General features: G+C 36.5%; 2 protein-coding genes across 2 annotated transcripts; both read left to right on the forward strand.

The window, feature by feature from the left end:
* Positions 1-727: 727 nt before the first annotated feature.
* On the forward strand, positions 728-3,346 carry LOC110883472. The gene is made up of 2 exons (XM_022131211.1): positions 728-1,352; positions 3,231-3,346. Exons 1-2 carry the CDS (start codon positions 738-740, stop codon positions 3,321-3,323), a joined length of 708 nt encoding a protein of 235 aa, XP_021986903.1. The 5' UTR covers positions 728-737; the 3' UTR covers positions 3,324-3,346.
* A 1,805-nt stretch (positions 3,347-5,151) lies between these two features.
* Positions 5,152-7,476, forward strand: LOC110883284. Its single transcript, XM_022131082.1, has 4 exons — positions 5,152-5,223; positions 6,333-6,436; positions 6,602-6,685; positions 7,401-7,476. Exons 1-4 carry the CDS (start codon positions 5,152-5,154, stop codon positions 7,474-7,476), a joined length of 336 nt encoding a protein of 111 aa, XP_021986774.1.
* Positions 7,477-21,166: the final 13,690 nt, after the last annotated feature.

Raw genomic sequence — 21,166 nt, forward strand, 5'->3', positions numbered from 1 at the left:
CATAAAATAACTCAAACTGTTATCACGTGGTTAAAGTTGAACGGTTCTATCAAAGTGTTTGTCGGTCGCGATTGTTTGCATAAAAGAACATCGATCCATGTGATACAATAATAGCACCGATTCATTAGGTAATATTGGCCCAATCATACTTGTGATTTAGATTGATAAAATGCGGCCCAATCAAATTGATATGGTTCTATAGTTGGTCGGCCACTTCTTACTACATGTGAAATATTCGTTGGAATTAATGAGTTTAATAAATAACCATTGTCAGAGCCTTCAAAGTGTTCGGCCCAATCACATTATTTGAACACAAGTAGTTATCGGCCCAAGATTGTCTTTTAAATAAAATTGCATATGATATTCGGTAAAGTCTTGTATAGAGTCAAATTTGAATAGTTAATTCTTTGTGATAATCATCTGATTCATTGAAATTCTTAAATAGTTTGACTTTGTTTGACCCACTCGATCCGGTCACAATTTGATTCAAGGATTTTGTTTTGTTTAAGTTCAAAGTGCAGCAAATCGAGTGGCAACCTGAACGGATTACCACCCGACCCTAATCATTTCATTTGTTGTTGTGATTCAGGTCAAAGCACCGGATACTCGCCCGAATGGATTCTCACCCTATTCATTGTCATTCTATCTTTGTTATACTGTTGATTAAGTTGTTTGACATTGTTTAAACTGATTGTGTTTGTTTGTTTGCTTGATTCAAGGTGATTCAAGAAAACATCATGGCTGAAATTAAGAAGAAAACTCGAGAAGAGATTTTGAGTGAGAAAACTTACAGAGAAAGAAACGTTGTTTACAACAGAATAGATGACATGCAGGAAGAGTATGAGAGTGCTGTCAGCAACAGAAGATGGGATAAGAAGAGAGAGTGTTACTACAACAGAGAAGAAGAACCATTTGTTCCAAAGAAAGACATAATCTTTGATGATGTTCTTCTCATAATTCCTTTGAGAGCCGAATACTATAGTAATGTGATGAAAGATGACACATATGCTAAAAGGCATGAACAAGAAATCAGATATGCCATGTTATCGTGTCTGAGAAAAAGGGATGAAGAGAGAATGAAGAAAAGTGTTGAAGAAATGGTGAACAATCTGAAGAAGGTTGCTGAAGAGGCAAACACAGAAGCTGTGGGAGTTGAAGTTGTGAAAGAAGTTGTTACTGAAGAACATCAGATTGGAGAAGATGAGAAGAAAATTGGAGGTTTGATAGAAGAAAAGAGTGAGATTTTGAAAGCTGGTGATGCTAGTGATGAAGTTGGTGATGAAGAAAAGCAGATTGATGTTGATCAGAAGAAGACAGAGACTGCAACAAACACCAAAATGCAAATCATTGAGGTAAATTTTGATTCTAACATCTTGACTGAAACTGTTGAACAGTGCAAAAAATGCATGGAACCGTGCAGTGCTTGTACTGAAAAAGATGAGCAATTCAGAACAAGAGATCTTGAATTTACTAAAATTGAAAACATTTTTAAAGAAAAATGCAAAGAAATGCTAGAAAAAGAAAAAGTTTTAAAAAAATGATGAAAAACTTTCAGAAAAATGTAAAAAGTTAGAAAAAGAAAATGAAGTTTTGAAAGAAAATGTTTTGAAAATGACAAATGAATGTGAACAAAAAGAAAATGTGGTTCAAGAAATGAAGAAAGAATATGACTCTATGAAATTAGCATATCATATTACAAAAGAGTCATATGAGAAAGTGAAAGATGAAATGAAATATGCTCAATCAAGAATGAATTATCTTTCTGAAATAACTAAAGAACTTAAACGAACGTATTCTATAAAACAAGATGTTGTTAGTTCCTATATTGAGGATGTTGCTAAGCTAAAGCGACAAATTGCTGATTTAGAACAGGATAACAACAAGTTAAAAAGTTATCACGTATCGTCATATGTGCTTGAACGAATTTTCAATATAAAACCGGGAGATGGTGAGTCTGAGCAAAACAAGAAAGGCATTGGCTTAGAGTTTCATCAAGTTCCACCACCGAAAAAGTTTGCATTTTATGATGAGGAAAAGGTCGAAAAAGCTTTCAACATGGTAGACCAACTGCCAGACAACATCGACATAACCTATTCCAAATCTGATGATTCTCATGATTCAGAGGTGGTAGGTAAAGTTGTTGAAAGTGTGTTGAAAGAAGAGTCGGTTGATACAGGTAAATCTGAATTACAGGATGAAGATGAAGGAAATCTTCATGATGGATATTTGAAGAACACAAAATCTGAGAAAAAAATTGAATGATGATTCAAAGGGATTGGTGTATACCATGATTGGATTAGACAAATTATTCTTCGATGTTGTATTCCCGATTCAGAATGTGATTTCAGAAAAGGTTGACAAAGTTTTTAAAATGGTTGAGATTGAGAAGTCTGAGATTTCAAAGTTTGTTGGTAAGAGTCGTAAAGGTTCGTATAACAAACCTGGTTTCAAGAAGAAAAACATGAAGGCTGGTTTGGGTTATAGGAAGAAACAGAATCGAAACAAAAATGAAATGCCAAATTATCAGGCAAAAATGAGTTTTGTTCAAGGAGACAATCTAGCAAGAGAAAGAACTTAAAATTGGACGACAGTCTAATGAAGAGTTTGAGGCACAAAAGAAAAAGCAACAACCACAGGTCAAAGATGTGTCCATGAGAACATGTTTCAAATGTGATCAAAAAGGACATCTTGCACGCAAGTGTCCAAATCTAAAACCTGTGGATGTTGACAAAAAGAAGATTGATGCTGAGAAACAAAAATCTGAGAATGTGAGACAAAGGTCAACCAGATTTGATTCAAAACAAACTTGGAGGTACAACACAAACAAGTTTGCTTCGAATCAAAATTGGAAATCAAACCAGAACAGGTTCGATTCAAGACAGACCTGGAATACTCACACACCCAGATTCAGAACAACACAAAGTTGGAAAACCTCAGTTGATATGACAAAACCCCAACAGTTTTGGAAACCAAAAGTTGTTGTTCAAAATCAAAGTGATCAAAAAGAGAAACATTTTTACAAAAGGGGTACTCCAAAAGGTTAGACATGGAGTGTTAAAAAACAAGTGACTTCTGTAAAAGATGAGAAAGTTGAAGTCAAAGTTGAAAAAGTCATTATGAATGATGACAAAGAATTTCCAGCATTGAATGAAAATTATTGTGTTGAAATGCCTAAGGTCCAAAAGACCTGGGCTAAATTGTTCAAGTAATTGAGTTAGTTGAATGTGCAGGTGCTCAACAAAAACAAAGATTGTGAGATTGGTGGTTGGAGCAGCCTGGCACAACAAGAGGAGGAGGTTGCTGCTGGATCCTGGTTTGGTTGAACAGGGAGTTTATTTGTTTTTCTGTACATAAATAAACATCATTTTAAAACCCTAAAAAAATTTGAAAAATTAAAAGCCAAAAATATGTTTTTAGTTTGTTAAAAATTTGAAAAACCAAAAATATGTTTGTTTTTAATTTTTGTCAAAAATAGAAAATTTCAAAAATATATGTTGATTGAATATGCCGAAACCCTCACGGCGGAACAAACATGATTAATTTTACAAGATTGAAAAACGGTTTTCAAACTGTAAATAATCAATGTGTTGTAAATCATGGGGGTAATTACGGCTTTTTGTGCAAATGATTCATAGTTAGCAGAAAATGGATGGCGAGACAAAGCTATCTACATCGGTTTGTCAAATTTTCTTTAAATGATTTTGCATTTTAGGGGGAGAAAAAATTGTCAGAAAATAGAAAAACATTAGAAAATTTGAAAAAGCCAAAAACATGATAAAATTCAAAAATTGAGTTTTTGTGTAAAAAGAGGAAATGATAGTACATCAGTAGACAGTTACAGTATGCTAAAGAAATGTAATGATTAAATAGCATTAAACAGTCTCACTGATGATATGCCGATATGTTTTTATACATCTAGTAAACTTTTTCGGGATATAAACCTAAGCAAGTTTGAATTTATACTTATTTCGTGGGGAACACTACTTGGATATATAGGTAACCCCTGAAATCTCGTTTGAAAGGTCTATCTTTCTGAAATACTAGGTCTTTATACTCAGTGATATCTGGGGTATTATTCCGGGACTTCTGCTGAATGGAAGTTCTGATCTAGTCCCCGAATAATACTTTCTGCATTGCTTGAAAAATAGCATCGCCCTCAGCATAAAAAACGATGAAACATTGCAAAATGATAATCGTGTGCTGTTGTAAAAAAGATCCTCTAAAGGGGACACACCAAAAGTCGAAGCTGTCATCTCTCTGCGTATACGGAAGTATCGACCTGAGCTCTCACGGCCCTCGCATCTAACCCCTTACAGATATCATTTGTGGTATACTCACCTGTAAGACTGAATATTGGGATCAGGATACGGGAGTATATTCAAGAGGTGGGACACATGAATGAGTTTAAGTTCTTAGAACACCTAATTTGTATCCTGAATTAGTTGAAATTTGTGTGAAAATTTAAGTGGATCAGTATATCGACAATCTAAGTGAATTGTTTAATTCTTAATGTGTAACTAAGCTCAACGGTACTTGTGAGTTGTCAAAAACTGATATGATCCTCTGACACATACTCAAACAAAAATATTGTCTGTAAATATGTTTGTACATATTTCTTTACTGCTTTATATTTTCAGAAAATACAAAAAGATTTTTGATTCTGCTTTATTTTCGACAACCGATGTCTGAAATGCTGAGTTACAAAATCCAAGTAAGCTGATTGTGTTTCTGAAAATAAAACAAGTTCATTAATTTGATACTTGAATTAAAATCAAAATTTTCAAAAACAGTTTGTGATATCTCCAAGGTCATTAATTTGGACTTGGATGATTAACTGTGAGGTATTTAGATGCTTATATTGTTAAAGAGTCAGTTTCCGATCCTGTTCTTTGAAACTGCAAATCCTCTGTAGTTTGATGATAGGGGGAGTGATTAAATGGTTTAAATTGCCAGAATACGGTTTCTGGAAGTTTAAAATGTTGTTACTTATAACTGTTTGAGTAATTGGAGATAGTCCAGACTACGATCCCGAGAGCAGAGACTAAGGGGGAGTCTGAAGACAAGCTTGAAGCAAGGGGGAGCTTGTAGATAGAAAGCTAGGTGTCGATCCCAAAGTACGGAAGCTTGACGAAAAGGGGGAGCCTAAAGAAGATGATAAAGCAAGAGCCAGGAAAAGAGCCTGAAGCTGATGGAAGAAGAGAAAGATTAATGGATGCTTTTAATGTTACAACTTGAATGAGAAGGCAGAATGATCAAGACTGAAGATATGTCATGTTAACGATTAGACACTGAAGACTTCGTCAATATCCGAGGGGGAGTCTCTTAGTGCACTACGTCTATTGACTTCGTCTTGTATCATGTAATAGGATAGGTTAGGTTTATCAGTGCCTGAGGTTCGAGAAACTGTTTTTCAGATCTTAAGTGCTGATTCCGCTTGAAAGTGCAAGGTGCCATTTCGTGGGAAATCAGAAAGTTCTGATTCCGCTCCAAAATGCACCATGTCATTTCGAGCGGAATCCCAACACTATAAATAGGGCACTTAATATTTCATTTGGTACGCGACTTCCGGATTTGTAACGAAGTGCTGCCAAAATCTGTTCAGGTTGTAATTGATGTTATAATCAATATAAGTGACATATATTATAGTATTAAGTTGTTTCCACGTCCGTTTCACTGATTCCGCCTTTGAACCGGATTTAAAGCTCTTCTGATCGACTCAGTCGGGTCAAACAACGATCCTACAATTAGTAAATGTAGGAAACAATGGTGGATGATGATCAACTGAAACTAGACATATAATTGTTACTACAATTGTAGGTAGAAATGGTCAACTGAAGACAGTATTCTACAATCTCTTTTTCAGCATATGAAACCTTGCCTGGATATTTTACCATGATTCGAAAAACCTGATTTTATGATATGACAAATGATAGAGAAGTAGCAGTTTGTATATATAGAATTATAGGTTAAGTTTATTAGAACTAACACATGTCGGATGTCGAACTTTGTTTCTGTTTTGGATTCTGGAAGTGGCATCAGCAAGTGATGTAAAATGTTTTCTGGGAATTGCGATTAAAATATAATCAATGAGTTAAGGCACATGAGGGCACTTTCTTATGTTGTATATCCTTAGTCCTAAATGGGATATTCATTTAGTGCATTCAGTTTTTTTTAAAGTTTTATGTATCTTAATATTATCTTTTGTAAGTGGTATTTTAGACATATGGCTGATTATGTTGATGGCCAGGGTTCTCTTGGAATCTTACGTCCTTTCGTTTTAATCTTTTTTATTCTATGTCATGATGTTTCTTTTTGTGTGGCACATGTTGCAGGATGACTCGGAAATTGTTGCAATGATTAAAGAATTGTTGGAAACTCGTATACGACCTACTGTGCAGGATGATGGTGGGGATATTGAGTACATAGGACTTGACCCGTATCATTATTATTCTTATCATTATTATCTTCACCTCCATTTGCAACTTGATTAATCTATTAACCTATGGTATTGTTTTAACTTTCACTTCGATTATGTCTCATCGTATTGTTTTATTTGCTACAATTTGTTAAGATTTATGGTTGTGAAACTTGTGATTTATAGGATTAGTTTTGAGGATGATGAGTTTGAAGATGCTGGAGAAGGAACTGCTCTGTCTCTGATTGTAGATGCGTTTGAGGAAATTGCGTATTCGATTAAGACGGGGGGGGGGGGGAGGATGTTTTATTTGAGTTGGATTTGAGGCCGTTTTGTGAGGCATGTTCTTTGATCTCTATACTTGTGTTCTTTGTGAGGCGTGTTCTTTGATCGCATCCATTACAGACATGTATGAACCAAGAGGACAAACATTGGTGTGTTCAGACCACAACGAGATCCAACAACCAATGCATATGTATAACTTCCATTATTAAATATTTCGATGCAATATTGACAACTCCTTAGCTATATCACTTTTGGAAGTATACATTTCGTTCAAAAACGAAACCTTGAAAATAGAAAATGAAACTTTTTGTTTGAGGTATTGTCACTGTAACAATTGCTGACAACACTGAGCTGGCATCTGTCGTCATCACTTGAGAAATTGAGACTAAGTGCACCAGTATGGTTATTAACATGGCTACAAGGACCCAAACATCATAGATGGACCTTTGCATCTAATAACGCGACGAACATGGATCTTTCAACTTCAATTGGGAAGACATAGGTATTAGGCCAAATTGACTGGCAAATTATAACCCAAATTAACCCATTTATGTATAATGGGTCAAACTTGCCACCTATGTTTGCATCACTTAATTGTTGAATTTTTTCCTTTTTCCTTTTCGAATTATATTATCTTTGTCTTGAATTTTTATTTGTTTTGGGGTTTCTATATTATGTTGTGATATCTTTATTTATGCAGGGAAGTTATACAGGCCCAAGACTTAACTGATCCGGTTCCAGCTTGCGTATTGAAGCCACTAGTTAAGGACCGGTAATCTTTTGAACACAAGTTACTCTCAAATCGAAAAAATTGACCAAAATCAGTTTCTTTCCGTTAGCTTACCTATTTCACATAACCGATCATATCTGGTTTACCCATCGACCCTAATGATTATGCGTTTTGTAGGTGCGAACAATATATGCAAAGCGAGATTGAGTTGAAAACTATGGTTGTCACACCCTCAAATTCCAGATGCGGAGTTCTACCGCGAGGCGCGTGACAAACCAGGATCACAGACATTAGTCATACTGAACGACCACTATATGAGTTTAAAAATTCTCCTGATTTGCTCAATAATGAGAAAATACTGTTTATACAAATGAGTTGCAGAAGCGTAAAAATTACAAAACCAAAATAGTTAATGTAATTTAAAACTGAGTCTCTTTGTTTGATGAAATCAATGCGACTCCAAAATGCATCCTAGTCCTGATATGTGCTCCCTTAGAAACCTGAGAAAGACATGCAAGAACAAGTGTCAACACATAATGATGAGTGAGTTCACAGGTTTTAGGTTACAGTTATAAAGTAAGTTGTTTCCCAAAAGCTTCCACTGTTTCAACCCGAACAGTAAGTTGTAGTGTTTAGTAGTTACTTGTTATATTTGTAGGTAGCTAATCTATGTTATGTCACGAAAGAATTCGAAACTGAAGCTGACTGTTGTTGCCTCTGAGTGCCAGATCTATCAGTGACCATGGCGAGAAGTGTAGGATCGTTTGCTGACCCGAACGAGTCGTTCAGAGGTTGTCTCTTGCGTTTCAGATGCGGAATAATAAGAAATGCAAGTAGATATAGCTTGTTCTTCCTCCTAACTGCTTGTTTTATTGATTTGAAATGTTTTACAGCTCAATCGTCACACCGGCAGAGCTTCGGCGTGGAATCTGACAACTACTCTATGAGGTCCGCTCAGACGACTCCTATATATAGGCAGTTGGGTCCGCTTATGTGTCACATGACCATAAGAGCGGACCACACTAGTCCACATAAGCGGACCAACATGCCGAAAAAGCGAACCTAGATCCTTATGTCCCTATGAGCGAACCTAGCATATAAAACCTATACAGACTCCTGTTTTCTCGTATAACGTGCCTTATCCTATACAACACGATGTAAGACCTGATCCTAGACACCTAGGCGCAATCAACAGATGTAGTGTACTAACAGACTCCCCCTCAGATGTTGATGGAGTCGCCAATACACCATGACAGCGAAACTGTCTCTTCATATCTTCAGTCTAGATCAGTCTCTGGGCTTTATCTTCTTTCTTAATCTTCAGACTCCCCCTCTCGATTTACTGGTATTCTTTTGTTCTTCAGTAACATCTTCAGGATCGATGTTTGGCTTTAAAACACTCTAATTTCTCTTGATCAGATCTCTTGATTCCTTAAATTCATCAGCACCAACGATAGACGTGATCTTCAGGATCAGAATCTGACTCTACTCATTTTTTCAGGATCGATCAACCTGGCTCCAACAGATCTTCAGGAATCGAAACTTGGCTACCTGTACAATCTCAACCCCGAAATAAATTTCTTTCACAAATGTTTCAAACAATTTTGTACCATCACATGACTCTCATATCCACTAAACAAACATATAATCACATTAACTCATGCTCTCTCTCAAATAACTATGATGAACCACTTGAAGAAGGTTAGATTTAATAAAAACAGTTAGATTTACACAAACACTCCCCCTCAAATACTGCTCATCATGTTTAGCACTTGGAATTTTGAAAATCAGTTCTCCAACATCAGCTGTCGAAAATCTTTTTGACTTTTTCAAAATTTAGCTAAAACACACTAAAATCTTTTTGAATTTTGAAATAAAGAAACCTGAAATGCAAAGAATGAAATATTTACAAACATATTTTTGTGAGTTCGTGTAAGAGGATCATATCAGTTTATGAGACAAATCACCAACACCGTTAAGCTTGATTACATTTTAAGCTTTAAACAATTTACCTAGATTGTCAGTATGTTTGTCCACTTAAATTCTCAACACAAATTTCAATTGATTCGAGATACGATATTAATGTTTTAGAGACTTAAACTTAATTGTGTATCACTCCACTTGAATATACTCCTGTATCCAGATCCCAAATATTCAGTCTTACAGGTGAGTATACCACAGCTGATATCTGTAAAGGGGTTAGATGCGAAACCGTGAGAGCTCAGGTCAGAACTTCCGTTCAGCAGAGAGATGACGGCTCGACTTTTGGTGGGTCCCCTTTAGAGGATCTTTTTTACAACAGCAATGACTATCAATTTTATTGTTTAATCAGATTGCTGAGGGCGGCGCTTTTTCAAGCATTTGCAGAAAGTATTATCCAGGCACTAGGTCAGAACTTCCATTCAGCAGAAGTCCCGGGATAATACCCCAGATATCACTGAGTATAAAGACCTAGTATCTCAGAATACGGGACCTTTCAAACAAGATTTCGGGGGTTACCCATATATTCAAGAATAGTTACCCACGAATCAAGCAAGTTTGAATTTAGGTTTATATCTCGTTTCAACTTACTAAATGTGCGAAAATCTACTGACACATCCGCAGTAAGATTGTTTATCACTTTTTAACTTTACATTTCTTTAGCGTGCTGTGATAGTCCACTGATGTACTATCATTTCCTCTTTTTCACAACAAAACTCATTTTGAATTTTATCATGTTTTTGGCTTTTTCAAATTTTCAAATGTTTTTGGATTTTCAGAAATATTTCTTACTCCCCCTAAAATGCAAACACATTTCAAAGGAAAATTTGAAAACTACTAGACTCTTAACCCACTTGAAAACATAGAAAACAATACAAACTGTACAGAAACTTGACAACTGACATCGAATCACCTCAAATCGCCATTCATTCGGCACAAACAATCAGAACTCCCCCTATCACAAACCATTTTCTCATTTAGATTTCAAAACACTTAAGTTTGTTTTAATCAAAATGACTTTTCCGGAAAATGAGTTTGTGTTGATAAAAACCACTTGTAGATTTATCAATTATAAGAACGGGGATGTGGTTCATCATCTTGTCTATCTTTTTCCATGAATAGTAAATCAAGTACAATTTAATGTCCCTGATTTACCATTTGCATTTTAGAACCTTCTGTACCACTTGTAAAAATACAAACATCTCAAAATATAACCACAAATACCACTTGTAAGATCAAGGTTACCACTTGTAGGAATGTTACATCTACATCACCATTTTACCAATCAGGATGCCGATTCCTGCTTCGCAATTACCAACCTGGAAGCTCCGGCGTAGTCCTTTATCCTGCAAACATTAAACACATTTCAAAATCTTACAAACAAACTTTTCAAACACTAGAAAGATGCCGATTCCTGATCCACGATATAAACTTGGGATCTCCGGCATAGTCCTTTGACAATCATGGAAAACAGACTTTCATCCAAGTCTTTTCAGACTTGATGGCCTTCAGCTCTTGAGCCGTAGGGTTGTATGTTGCCTTTTTCGTGGCATAAAAATCTTTTACCCCTTTAGCTCTCCCACTCAACATTTTCCCAAATATCTTTTACCCCTTTAGTTCCCGTCTCGTTTTCTAAATTCATTGCTTGAGCAATTGCGGCTGGAGTAGTCGATGTTGCAAAAGCGTTGTAAAACTCGGTATCCATACTGACTTATAAGCGAACTAAACAGATGACAGAAAAGCGAATTAACTTTGCACAGATAAGCGAACCAGATGTTCACACGAGCGAACCAGAAAGTGTTCTTTGGAGTGGACCAACAATGTCTTTGGAGCGGACCTGTTATGACAAATAAACGGACCGAGATGATCAAATAAGCGATCCTGATATGTAGTTTTAAGCGAACCAGAAGCAAAAAATGTACACTCGAGCGATCCAAACCACTAATTTTGGAGCGAACCAGACTTAAACGTGTACAAATGAGCGAACCAGACAGTGATCTATGAGCGGTTCATGATGGCGTCAGTACGAGCGAACCACATAACGAACATGTTTTGACCCATTAAAACTTCGAATTTTGACACGAAACTTTCAAGGGTTTGTCTAAGTATGATTATACACAATCTGTGAACTTTTGAACGAAATTTGACCGTGAAATCTCCTAAAAATGAGAAAAGAAGGTGTAGAAGTAAGAACAAACGATGAGAAACAGCTACAATCTGCAGAAAACCTCCTCCCAAGCTCTGATACCACTTATAGGATCGTTTGCTGACCCGAACGAGTCGTTCAGAGGTTGTCTCTTGCGTTTCAGATGCGGAATAATAAGAAATGCAAGTAGATATAGCTTGTTCTTCCTCCTAACTGCTTGTTTTATTGATTTGAAACGTTTTACAGCTCAATCATCACACCGGCAGAGCTTCGGCGTGGAATCCGACAACTACTCTATGAGGTCCGCTCAGACGACTCCTATATATAGGCAGTTGGGTCCGCTTATGTGTCACATGACCATAAGAGCGGACCACACTAGTCCACATAAGCGGACCAACATGCCGAAAAAGCGAACCTAGATACTTATGTCCCTATGAGCGAACCTAGCATATAAAACCTATACAGACTCCTGTTTTCTCGTATAACGTGCCTTATCCTATACAACACGATGTAAGACCTGATCCTAGACACCTAGACGCAATCAACAGATGTAGTGCACTAACAAGAAGTTAGGCCAATTCTACACCCTTTGACCATTACCGGTCTAGCTAGCGCGACTAGCTCGAGTGGGGCTTGTCGGGCCCAGTAGTACTACTCAAAATTCACCCGCTATCCACCCAATACTAACGGTCCGAGGTTTGTGAGGACTTTATGTGATAAATGCTACTTTGTGACCATAACGATACAACAAAAACCCTAACAGTTGTAACGTTACCTTACCGTAACATTATGAGATTATTTTACCGTAATGTGACATTACTTTACCGTAATGTGACATTACTTTACCGTAATGTAGCGCATGCTTTCTCCCCATGTGTTTTAAAAACATTTAAAAAAAAGTAGGGGCCATGAACTCACCTGGTGTGCAAAGCATAATACTCTACATAGTAAACAAAGTCAAACAATCCTTAATGCTCGAATATCCAACCTTCTCGTGCCCTATTACAAGTAAAGGACTCCTTAAGGTCTAATGCAAATAATTTCTAGTTTCACAACTTGGTTATAAAGATAGTTTATTCAACTACCTAGTCTAGATCGAAACATTATTCGATTTAGACGGTTTAAATTGACGAACCGATATGGTCTTAGTATGGTTTTCTCATTAATGTATTTATTTTATATTTATAATATAACAAAATGTTCAAACCACATAGTTAAAGCTAATCGTATAAAAATCATTTTGGACTAATAAGTGGAAGTTCTAACTAATAAAGAGTCGTAACTCGTCTTGTGAATACGAACAAATATATTTTCTATATATCGCCTTATTTGAGAAATCTATTTATATGTTTATTTCCAAAAATATATCATTGGTTAAAATGTTTCAGTTTTGGATGAACTCGGTCTCTGAGATGTTTGGAGAGTTTGTTCACGCGTAATATATAATTGAGCACATACAGACATGTACGTTATGTATATATTTTATAAAAATTCGGGCAGAGTCTCCTCTGTTTTTACACAAACCAGACAACAAAAGTTGTCTATATTTTCCAACAATCCGAATGACTATTACAGGTTTATAACTAAAAGCGATACTTTAATAATCAATGCCTTTTTATGTTTCAGTTATTGTATATAAACATATATATTTATAAAACCATATATATATATATATATATATATATATATATATATATATATATATATATATATATATATATAGGTAGAGGTTCCTGTAAAAAAAGGTTTTTTTGTGAGAAAGGTAAGAAAGAATCTACACCATTAGATCTTTGATCTAATGGTTGAGATCATAATGGCAAAATTGTAAATAATATTTACTATTAAACATATTAATTTTTTAGATTAAGGGTATACAGGTAAATTTAACATTTTTAAATTAAGAAACTAACATTAATGCACATGCAACTTCCTCTCGTCTTTTTTAAACGTCAATAACTTTTTATACGTAACTTTTTTTAAAAAAAAATTACACCATAATAACGAGCGTTTTTTATCTTTAATATGAGTACCATATTTCTATACTTGTATAGAGAAAAAAATTTGTTTCGATCAGATGTTTTGTCTATGTTCATACAGTGGTGTTTTAATTGTGTTGTGATTCAAAGCGTGGTGTTTTAAACACATTGAAGGGGTAAGGTCCCAAAAAACCTCATAAAAAGGATTTGAGACCATACCACAAACTGGCCTTTCAACCTTTTAACCTTGCGCGGCCGCGCATTGGTCTTACAAAAGGGAGAAGGTAATCAACAGTTTATAGTCGCGCGCCCAAAGGAAAGCATAAAATCCTTGCGCCTTCTTCCATTAGCAAAGGATTGAAATCCTGAAGATCAATACTTCCGCCCAAATATCCAAACTTGGATATTATTTTGCCCAGACTTGGGATTTACACATCTGTGTCCACACAGTAAGGTGTCACACTAGATTACAGCAGTAATCTTCTAGAAAGAATATGATTGTACACCACCCAGACGGTTACAACCGTCTGGACACGTGTCATTACCACAGGCATCCATGAAACCACAACGAAAGCATGCAATTGGAGAATGATCTCCACTTAATCACTTTACACGTGGCAATTCCCCAGCCTTAGATCAAACCACGATCCGTGTGCATTCACATCGGATCGAGGCAACTTGACGTGGGATCAAAGAATTTAACGGAAGAAAATATAACCGCTACGGCGTTAGCATCTTCCGTCATCTTTTCAATAACAGGTTTTCCCTCCCAAACTCCCGGTTATAAATACGAGAACTGTTCAGGTAAAAACTCAGATCACACTCACTTCTCAAATACTATCTCTTCTCCATTACCAATACTTATTCTCACACCGGAGTCGGGTCAAGGAGAGAACCCTCTTCTCCCCTTGGCGAGGCTAACGGTGCTCTTTTTTGCAGAATCACCGGAGAAGAAGTTCGGTAGCAACTGAATCAACCGAGAGAGAGCTAACCCTTTTATGCGGATTCAAACCCCCTAGATATTTCGGTTCCGACCATTTATCTAGTGTTTCTTCACACATACTAGAAAGCGTGGTGGCTTTTTATCTACTGGAATGTAGGTTTTAAAATATCATGGTGTTTTAACATATGGAATCTGGAACATCTACTAGCATGCATATGTAAAACACCATGCATGCAGCTTTAAAACACCATGTACAATAACCATACTATGAACATTATACTAAGAACACATTCTGGAAATGGAGGTAGGGTCTTTAATAGTGTTATATACTTATTTAATGGTGTTATATACTTATTGAATGTTGTTATATAATTATTGAATGGTGTTATATACTTATTGAATGACGTTATATAATTATTGAATGGTGTTATATATGTGCTGAATGGTGATTTTGCAGTGTTTTTATAGAGATCTTTAAAATGGTGTTATATACTTATTGAATGGTGTTATATAATTATTGAATGGTGTTATATACGTGCTGAATGGTGGTTGTAGTGTTATTCGTAGTGTTTTTATAGAGATTTTTAAAAAAATTCATGCTCCTATAAATAAGGTGGCGGTTATGAAAGGTTTTGAATTAATTGAATTAATGAAAAAATTACTTGTTTACCCTTTTGAATTAATTTAGGTTGAGGACACATGTCATCTCCACAATATTTCTCATACTTCTTACACTTTTAACCTTTTTTACAATAACCTTACCCTATATATATATATATATATATATAGGACAAAGATCCGTTAGGAACCACCCTTTATTGCGAGAACCGCGAGAACCAATGTGAACACAACCAAAAATGCCTAAAAATAGCTAAAAAACACACAATTTTTTTTAATATTTTTTATAAAAAAATCGCTACTTTTAGTAGCCAAATTTTTTTTTTTAAAAAAAGTTTATTTTTGGCTACTAAAAGTAGCGATTTTGACATAAAAAATATTTTTTTCTTTTTTTTTTTAGATTTTTTGGGGGTTTAGCTTTTAGCATTTTAGCTTGGGGTGGGGGGGGGTTAGGTTTTTGGGGGGTGGGGGAGGGGGGTTTAGGTTTTTTTTTTGGGGGTGGGGTAGGTTTTTTTAGGTTTTTTGGGGGTCTTAGTTTTTAGCATTTAGCTTGGGGGGGGGGGTTTAGGTTTTTTTTTTTTGGGGGGGGGGTGGGGGTTAGGTTTTTTTAGCTATTTTAGGTTGTGTTCACATTGATTCTCGCGGTTCTCGCAATAAAGGTGGTTCTCGCATGAACCTTACCCTATATATATACATATATATGTAGAGAGAGAGAGAGAGAGAGAGCAAAATTACAAGTTTTGTCCTTTATGTTTGTCCCATATTTCAGGCGCTATCCTTTACCTTTAAAATTGATGAGTTTTGTACTTAATGTTTGAAAATGTTGCACGTTACCTCCTTTATGGCAAACCTAGTTATATTTTTAAGTTAAATGAAGTCATGTGCAGGGCACATGAGGGTAGAAATGTAATTGCACCTGCCACTTGTCTTTCCCCCTTTATTTATAACCTACCTGCCCTAATCCTTTCATCCTTCATCTTCTTCAAAATTAGGGTTCATCAGAATTGCAATTTAGGGTTCATCTTCGCCATGGCCAATTGCTATTGTGGAAGGGAAGCTATTATACAAACTTCATGGACAAAGAAGAATCTTGGTCGCCGTTTTTATTCTTGTCCTGTCCAGGTAATGTTTAACGCATGGCTGAATGGTTCGATTAGATAAGGTAATGTCGTTTGTGAGTTTAATGTTTTGATTTGGTAAAATGTACGGTTCAAATTGTCCATTTATTGGATGGTTCGACCAGCAAAGGTACCAAAAGTGCATAAACATCATACCTGGATTGCTTAGGTCTAAGAACAACTTGGAATCGGATAAGAGGCAGCTGCAACAAGAGAACATGATTCTGGAAGAAGAGAACATTAAGCTGCAACAAGAGAACATGAAAGTTGAAGCAAAGTCAAGAAAATTGAAAAAGTATTTGGTTTGCATTTGGATCTGTTTTGTGACGTATGTTCTGGCATTTTAGGGTGTTATACATGATGTGCAGTATGTGTAAAATGACAAGATCTAATTTTGAATGACAAGATCTAAGTTTGTGATGTATGTTATGGCTTTTTAGTTTGTTATATGTTATGTGCAGATGTAAATTGACCATAAAGTGACAAAAAAATAGACCCAAAAACAAAACAAAGTGACCAAAAACAGACCATAAAGTAAACTGACCATAACCTGTAATGACCAAACCAAAACAAAATGACCAAAAACAGACCCAAAACAAACCATGTGCAGCAAATGGACATCTAAACAAGCTGACCAAAAATAGATGGACATCTAAACAATCAAACCATGTGCAGCAAATGGACATCTAAACAAGCTGGTCCATTCAAACCAAATCAAACCATTCAAACCAAATCAAACCATTCAAACCAAAACAAACTGTAAACACAAATAACTACTTACCATATTATAACCAAACCTGATTCATGTTCCAAAAACTACCAGCAGTTTATAAACACCAAAAGTAACTACCCAAAAGTTCACAAACATCTAAATAGTAGCAACCAACATTTCCAAAAGACATAAAACAAGTTCAAAAGACATAAAACAGGTTTAGTTTGCTGCTGCCTTCCTTTTCTTCTCTGCCTTGCCACTCTTCCCTGATTTGCCAGTCTTGACAGCTTCACCTTGACCCTTGCAAGTCATGGAATTATGTCCAGTCTTCTTACACTTTGAACATGCTCCTTTAGTGTGCTTTTTGGACAGCCTTCCTGATTGGGTCATCTCTTCAAGCTCCACAGCAGATCTTTTCCTCAATTTCTTGGGTCTACCAACCTGGGTGTGATGTTTTGGGGGTATAATCGTTGTAGGAGCATGTACCCTTGTCCATAAAGTCCTACCATTGATAGGGTTCACCCTAAAAGAGTACACTTGTTTCCACCTCTCCATTGTATAAACCGGATATACCCAACTCTCCAAAGCACCCACCCTGCCCCCATTGGCAGCTTTCTCCCAAATTGCAGCCACAACATGTCTGCATGGCATTCCTATAAAAAATATTCAACCTTTAGACAAACATCCAGTTAACAACTTCAAAAAATGAAGAGTGAGTTACCTGTTATTTCCCAGGCTCTGCAACTACATGTCCTTGCAGTCAAATTCACTACACGAGCATGATTTGGCTTTTCACTAACTTGATAGAAATCCCCCCCCATTCCACTGAACATGGTAAGCGGTTGCATCTCTTTTGATCCCTTCAAAAACTTCTGTTGCCTTGGGTGTAAGTGATGTGTGTAAAATGCAACATATAAATTACATCAAATGAGGCATGAAACTAACCCTTTTTAAGTACTAATATTGGAAAAAGTGTGTTTTTGTCTTCCTTTTGTATTTTCAGGATTAAATGAGCTCAAATTAACAAAAGAAGCAAAAGGCAGCTAAATATAACATAAATACAAAAAAAGGAACAAAAGTGGATTGCCCGACCCCTTGACAGCATCTTCCCAAGCAAAACAGAGAAGGCAGAAGACTGAACACGCCGCGTGCTCAGCGAGCACGGGGCCGTGCCCAAGAAGCATCAGAAAAGACAAACCTATAGAAGCTTCTATTGCTCACCACGGGGGCGTGCCCAAAGTACTGCGGCGCATTAATTGTAATTGCGAATTACAATTAATGAGGAGAGATAGTGTCAGACAGGCACGGGGCCGTGCCCAACGGACACGGGGCTGTGCCCAGGCCTCTGTTCAGCCTATAAATAGGAGTGCTTGGCTTCATTGCAAAGCATCCCTTGGCACACCACCTCTCTCACACTTCATCCACCACCCACCACCATCACAACACCATCATCATCCATTGTCCATCATAGAGTGTGTGAGTCGTCTCGGGATCCAAGATTGATCGTAAGAGTTCTTGACAATCAAGGCCATGTTTGCCTAAGTCTCTTACATCACTTGGTGAAGACAAGTGTTTAGTATAATACTTTTTATTTTTAATCTTTTGCACTTTTTATTTGGTTTTTTATTAATGACTTTAATAACTAGTTGCTTATGTTGAAGGTGACTTTTCCTTATCGTTTATCCGTGGTGTCTTGGCATTATTTTACTGTCTATATAAAATAAAAGATTTTCACCATTCATATCTCCACGGTCTATATGGAGGTATGTTGGCTACCTGGTCGGGGGTTAAGGGAATGGTTTGGTAAGGGTCTTGCCCTTGTTCAGCGTTTAGAGGTCCTGCAAGGGACCTGGGTCAAATTTAGTAGGATCTCCTTCAATACCCAAAGGTATTGGATGGCGGGGATCCAAACTCTTTAAACCCCTCATAAGTTAACTACTATTAATACTATAACCCGGCTATTTAGGACTGTGTAAGTCCCGTTTAACCGGATCTTTCAATGATATCAAACCTAATCTTGTGAGAGTGCGGAAACCAAACACAAGATGATTCAAGATAAACCGAAAATATGAAACACGAAAAACAAACCGAATCACCTTTCAAACTTGCACACGATTCTATTACTATCAACTAGCAAAACCGTCTGGTACAAGTTCCTACACCACAATCGAATCGCCTCTCTCTAACTCTAGAACTTTTTCGTAACAAGAGGCTCCAAGAGGTTCCAACCCTAAAACAAGTTAATAACTTGTTTATATACTAACTCAAGCCCACTTCCATACATGGGCTCCCCTTGGGCCTGCTTGGCCCACATGGCCTAAAGCTTGGCCCAAGTGACCTATAAAGGTCCACAATCTAATATAAACTAACCCGGTAAAGCCCAGTTCGTAACCATAACCCGTTGTGTTAATTTGATGCGTCAGTCTCACACTTTAGGGCCTAACAATCTCCCCCTAGACTGATGCCATCAAATTGTCTTCATAACTTGAATTCAGCAACGTCTTCAACGAAATATATGGTTGACGCTATGCTGCAGATGTTGTGGAAGTTCTTGACTTCTGAACTCTCAACACTGGGTCTCTTTCTTCAGCTCTTGTGGTTAGCTTCATATCAGGATCTTGATCAGCAAAATCTTGTCAAAAAGAATGTGAGAGGAGGATTCTCAGCAGCTCTTTTCTTCTTCAATCTTTGTCTTTCAAGCAGGTTCATGGTACTTCTTCAAATGTACTTTCATTGTCAGACGGCGTTTCGTATCCGATTCTTCTGACTCAGGTACATCTAGTTGTTGTGCTGCTTCAGACTTCGTGAACAGCAAACAACATCTCAATCTTCATCAACCCCTGTTCTTGATTGAAATCAAGTTCTGCACATGCTCACAAACTTATAAACAAACATTTCTTATGCAACAGGGAGAGTACCATATGAACACTAGGTACATCCAAGTACTTGTACTCGGATTTCACAATTTAAATTCTTTCAACTTTTGATGATCAGTCTAATCTTCAAGAACGGTTATAATTTTTAATTTTAAGAAAAAAAAACAAATAATCACTATATTTTTGGATTTTTTGGTTTTATGGAAAAGCAAGACACTATTTTTGTATTTTTGAATTTTCTATTTTTTTAATTTTTAATTTTAAGAACTAAAAACAAATAAAAACTCAAAATATAAACAACTACCATAATATACAATTACAATTGCAATGGGATCAAAATTCGTTCTCGGGCAGAATAAGGAACACTTTTCAGTACGAGCCTAATCAAACTGGTCTATGCGATTGCCAATATGTTTGTCCACTTAAACTTTAACGCTCAACTTTCAATTTTTCAACTTCGTGATATGCTTAAGTTAATATTATACTACTATACCCGTGTTTCCCATTCCAAGGCATACCCCCGCGATCAAGGTAAGCACAACGATTCATCGTAACAGGTGAGTATACTGATGTCATCCTTTAAGATATCCTGACTGTGTCTAGGTCTGCATATAATCTGTTTTATCATGTTTTGATTTCTTAACAATGAACACCCAAATAAATACTAATCAAATCCTGGAAATATAAACAGCACACTCTATCATGCAAGTATCTTCCGTACCACATATTTCACAAGTCCAATCCAGATTTCTGAAATCTTAACTGGGAGTAGGTTGAGAAGAGAACAGAATAGATCTTTTGCAGAGATGGTATAATATACAGATCAAATGAGTTTTTCTCAATTTGATATAGGTTTATTGGGGTTTCTTTTGGGCACTAGAGGGCCTCTTTCGGGTGTATTAGATCTATAGCGCGACAACGTACAGCTAGGTCAGCATGTATCTGGATGCAGCAGAAGCTGACGTTGCCTAGCACCTCCAGGTCAGCATGTATCTGGATGCAGCAGAGGAGGTACACGACTTTTTTCAGAGAAGATTTCAGAATCAGATCAAAATTGTGTGTATCGGGACAACATACAGACATTCAAATAGAAATGAGCTAATTCCAAGTGACTTTCTTTCCTGGGGTCATGTACTAATTTAGTTCTGAGCAGAAGGACAGCCAAGATATCCCCGGATGATTCAACAATATAAAGACCCGAAACCTCAGATGTTGGCTATCTATCAACGCAAGATTTAAGACCATAAAATCATACGCCGTTGGTATGTTATCCACATGATACATAGTTCGTTGTGTTTATATCACTTAGTATCTTTTATCATGTTGAGCGTCAAGCCTATCGACATATCGCAGTAGATCCTAGTCTT

This window comes from Helianthus annuus, chromosome 7, assembly GCF_002127325.2.
Source record: "Helianthus annuus cultivar XRQ/B chromosome 7, HanXRQr2.0-SUNRISE, whole genome shotgun sequence".
Lineage (NCBI taxonomy): Eukaryota > Viridiplantae > Streptophyta > Magnoliopsida > Asterales > Asteraceae > Helianthus > Helianthus annuus.